The sequence below is a fragment of the Callorhinus ursinus genome, unplaced genomic scaffold (assembly GCF_003265705.2).
Source record: "Callorhinus ursinus isolate GAN/ISIS: 27379988/994484 unplaced genomic scaffold, GSC_fseal_2.0 scaffold21, whole genome shotgun sequence".
NCBI lineage: Eukaryota > Metazoa > Chordata > Mammalia > Carnivora > Otariidae > Callorhinus > Callorhinus ursinus.
The window spans coordinates 1,052,405-1,057,209 of record NW_027397083.1 but is presented as its reverse complement, the minus strand read 5'-3'; the positions used below and the strand labels follow the sequence as shown (position 1 = coordinate 1,057,209).

The window sequence follows — 4,805 nt, the reverse complement described above, 5'->3', positions numbered from 1 at the left end:
CCTTTGAAGTAGGGCCAGCAGACTTGAGCTCCCGCCTTGAGAGTTTTGTCCAAATTTTCCAATCTTATCTGAAGCACTTCAAGGAAATGAGCGCAGACTGGGGACACGGGGGCAAATATAGCAAAAGAATTATCAACTGCAAAGTGTGGGGGAAGTAAGTATTATAATTCCGTGTTTGTGGTTTAGAGTTCATCGTCATGGCAACAGACAGACACCCACCCCGGGCCCCTTAAGCCTCAGTTGGCCTCAGAGGCTGCTTTACGGAGGACGGCATTCCTCAGGGCACCTTTGACGTCCTTGTTCTTAAGGGTGTAAATCAGCGGGTTGAGGAGGGGGGCGACGAAGGTGTAGACCAGGGCAAACTGATGGTCCGCATCCACCGAGGAGCTAGATTGTGGACGCAGGTAGACCAAAGCACAGAAGCCATACTGCAGCAGGACCACGGTGAGGTGCGAGGAGCCGGTGGAGAAGGCCCGGAGGCGGCCCTCTGCCGAGCGGATGCGCAGGATGGCCGAGGTGATGAACACACAGGAGACACAGATAAGCAGGAAGGAGACCGTCAGCACGAGGATGCTCACCACGTAGAGGACGGCCTGGTGCACGCGGATGTCAGCGCAGGCCAGCCGCAGGACCGGGGGCACGTCGCAGAGGAAGTGGTTGATTTCCCGGCGGTGCCCGCAGAAGGGCAGGGTGAAGATTAAGGATGTGAGCTGCAGGGAGAGGAGGAGCGCCAGCCCCACGGCGCACACCACCATCTGGACGCACAGCTTCTGGGTCATGATGAGGGTGTAGTGCAGCGGGTGGCAGATGGCCACGTAGCGGTCGTATGCCATGACTGCCAAGAGAAAACAGTCAGCGCCGCCAAGGGTGAGAAAAAAGAACATTTGGGCCCCACAGCCAGCCAGGGGAATGGGCTTCCGCGCTCCCAAAATGTTAGAAAGCATCAAAGAAAGGCACGACCACAGTGGTGTAGCTGATCTCCACAGAGGACAGGTTGCACAGGAAGAAGTACATCGGGGTGCGGAGCGAGCTGCGTGTGCACACCACCCAGACGATGGCTGTGTTGCCACAGAGGGTCATCGAGTAGAGCAGGAGGAAGAGGAGGAAGAGGAGGGCCTGGAATTCAGGGACGGCGGTGAACACGTGGAACACGAACTCAGTGGGGCCGGATTGGTTGAGGACAGGGCTCCTAGCAAACATGTCTCCTGCAAAGGAAGAGCAGGAAGTGCTGAACTGTGGGAAGAAAAGCAAACATTTTAATTTGATCTTCGATTTAGCATTTAGTGTCCACCTTCCGGTTTCAGTGCTTGGGATGAATTCACACTAGAGGGTATGGTATATTTTCCCATGGAGACCTTCATAAATGATCGGATAGATACTCATCTGTAGAAGTCTCTGGTGCAAAAGACATGTAGATATTCTTGGTGAAGTGTCTTTTTTTACTCTGGTATTTTATATCTAATTTACAAGGGCTAATTCTTTGCTTGTATTTAATCAAAGAGTTGTGTAGTTGTAGATATTTTCAAAATGAGACGAATGGATGTGTTCACTTTTTGGGTAAACATTCTTATTGAAATGTAATATACAGAGAAGTTCACAAATCCTGAGGGTACAGCTTGATTTTTTTTTTTTTACACAGTAAATACACCAGTAGAACCATGACCAAGATGAACAAATTGAACAAATTCCAGTAACCCTACAAGCATCTCTCCTGTCTCCTGTCTTTCTACCTCACAAAGGTAAACTACTCTTTTGACTCTTGTCACTGCAGATCAGTTTATGTTTCAATTCATATATGTAATGATAAAGTATGTACTGTATTGTAACTGGCTTCAACATTGTGTCTGCAAAGGTTATTCTTGCTATTTGAGTACCAAGACTTTATTCTTTTTGTTGTTTTATACTATTCCATTTTATGGCTGGGCTATAATTTATTCATGAGTTCACTTCTCATCCAGTTAGTTTGGCTCATATAAAACTGGGCAAACACCTTTTATTCCAATCCTCCTGATAATATACTTTTTATATATTTCCTCTCCTTTCCTTTTTTTTCCCTAATTTCCAGTTATGGACCTAAACTTCTGGACTTGGACAGATTCACATAGAAGGGGACCGTAGGGAGTAAGGAAAAATTAAGGTGGAGCTGCCAGAGATAAGAAAAGACAATAAGGAGACAAAAAATGCAATAACAAAATTGAAATAGATATTAGAACATGCAAGAGAATAAGAAAAGAGCTTTAAAAGCATCTGGGAAGGGAAAAGTACCTATAAATTAAGCACCTTCAGCTTACGACGATTTTTCTTTTTTTTTTTTTTAAAGATTTTATTTATTTATTTGAGAGAGAGAGAATGAGAGATAGAGAGCACGAGAGGGAAGAGGGTCAGAGGGAGAAGCGGACTCCCCGCCGAGCAGGGAGCCCGATGCGGGACTGGATCCCGGGACTCCAGGATCATGACCGGAGCCGAAGGCAGCCGCCCAACCAACTGAGCCACCCAGGCAACCCAAGAGGCAATAAAGTAATGTCTACAGTTTTAAGAAAAACAAATTGATGTGAAAGAATTCTGTACCCAGGTTTTAGTGATTTATGTTCAAAAGCAACAGACAGAACTTACAAGGGCTTAGGAAGTATGTCCTTCTAAATACAATGAAAACAATTCCTCAACAAAGACTCCTGGTTGCCGGGCGATTAATCAGCATACATAATCCAGGACTGGGGAAGTCGTAATGTAAAAACTCGATTTGAAAAACCAAAGAGTAAAATATATATTTAACACTAAATGGTTAGTGCAAATATTGTTATAAGCCAAAAAAATTCCAAGGATAGTTCTTGAAAACATGCATAATGTAAAATGCAAAATTTAAAATAACTCTGCACATTCAAAACCACGAATTGTATCATTGGGAAATTGATAAGGAAGGATGGGAGAAATAAAATAATCATGAACTAATTTCCTCAACCTGTATAAGGAAGGATTCAAGAGATATTTCATTTAGATGTGACTAATCAGAGAAATATCTATTCAAACATATATTTCTGAACAATGATCATCAGTAGAATAAAACTCAGCATATCCATTCCCAATGATCTGATTTAAAAAGTAAATATCATACAGAGAACAAAAGGCTCACACAAAGGAAACTGTGAGCAAGCATATAAGATAAAATAGCTTAAATAAGAAAAGAAAATATTTAATTTCTGAAAACAAGTTAAAATGAAGTTTATGTTCTATTAAAGACGGAGCCTCATATTTACATAATAAATCCACCAAGCACACCTACAGTGACACAGGAAGGCTAGCATTACTTTAGTTTAGCATTGTGTGTTTTGTGATCTAGCCAATGCAAGGAGACAGAAGTTAGACAGAATTTAGATTTGACTCTCTAACTGAAAACACAACAGAACCGATTGAAAAATTTGGACCAATAAGATATTCACGAGAGTTCCAAATGACATGTAGCAGAGGGTCTCTTAGCTAATAATCTTCACTGGACTGCAGTGTCAGATTAACCAAACTCCTCATTTCCTCTGTTCAACATACCAAATGATGCCCATGATATACTGAACACAAGGGGCCTATAGCTCTTCTCCTATGTCTCAGCATTTTTACACCTATGCTTTGAATTGTATGTCTACAGGTTGGTTAGATTTCCCCCAAAAGAACTTATATTATTTGTATTCATGTTGTAATTATGTAATTTTATTAAGTATTACAAAATCTAGTAAGATGTTATGTGAATATAAATGATGAAAATTAACAATTGAATGTTTGATAATTACAAGTTGCTAAAAATTTTTGTGGAATAATGTGTGAGCTGGACCATAATGAAAGACGGGGAAAATTGGAATAATTTAATATTCGTATTTGACATGATGGATCTAAATGTTCACTCTGTTGTTACAAAAACTAAAGCTAGAATTAATATGTGATACTTGAAAAGAAAGGCTTTGATTTCAGGTGATACAAACTCAAAGCCCTTGGCTTTATAGCAAAAGGTTGATGAATAAATGGCCACTGGAATATTTTAAGTTCAAGTAAAATGATTAATGTAAGTATGTAGTTCACGCTTTGGATGTTAGGGCTTTCTGTTTCTACCGATGTTAGTTAGAAAGTACCCTTCCCTCAAACAACCACCAAAATAAATGGGTGAAAAATAACACACCAGTGAATATACCTAAGAAGTAACAAGCAGAGACTACTTGAAGAAAACCGCTAAGCTTGGCACAGATGGGCCTGGATGGAAAACCCAATATTTTAGTATTAATTGGCTCTGAAGTAAGGTGCGATCTCTGTGTAATTCCTATCAAAGTCCCTGGAGGAATAAACAAGAGAATGTTAAGAAAATAAAAAGAGTGCCACAATAGAACAAAATTTGCATCATGAGACGTTCAAATATATCACAAATGATTATATGTTATAAAATATGCCCTATGTTATAAGTCAAAATGGTATTCGTAGAGCACTAGAGCTCCCTCACACTAGAACAGAAAGAACCATTGACAGTAGCCAAGTGTTCTGTAGCACTCATTGGGGCGGGCATTAATTTATGCACTTTTCATTTCTTAATTCATTTCACAATGGGCCTCTAAAAAGGGGCTTTTATACCCGCTTTATGGATGAGGAAATCGAGGCACAGAGAGGGTAAGTAACGTGCCCAAAGGCACACAGCTAACAAGTGTTGGGATGAGAACTTAAACACGGGCTGGCTCCAGGGTCTCTTGTCTTAATCACTGTATTAGCTTACCTCTGTCTATTATGTGCATCAGTTTTATCACCTGTAAAATGGATCTGAAAATACATGTACC

The 4,805-nt window shown here is 41.0% G+C and overlaps 1 protein-coding gene across 1 annotated transcript; it reads right to left on the bottom strand.

Moving 5' to 3' along the window:
• Positions 1-236: 236 nt before the first annotated feature.
• OR10Q1 (olfactory receptor family 10 subfamily Q member 1) lies at positions 237-1,200 on the bottom strand. Its single transcript, XM_025878781.2, is given in 2 exon segments — positions 237-950; positions 952-1,200. Coding segments are annotated over 2 exon segments (963 nt in total).
• Positions 1,201-4,805: the final 3,605 nt, after the last annotated feature.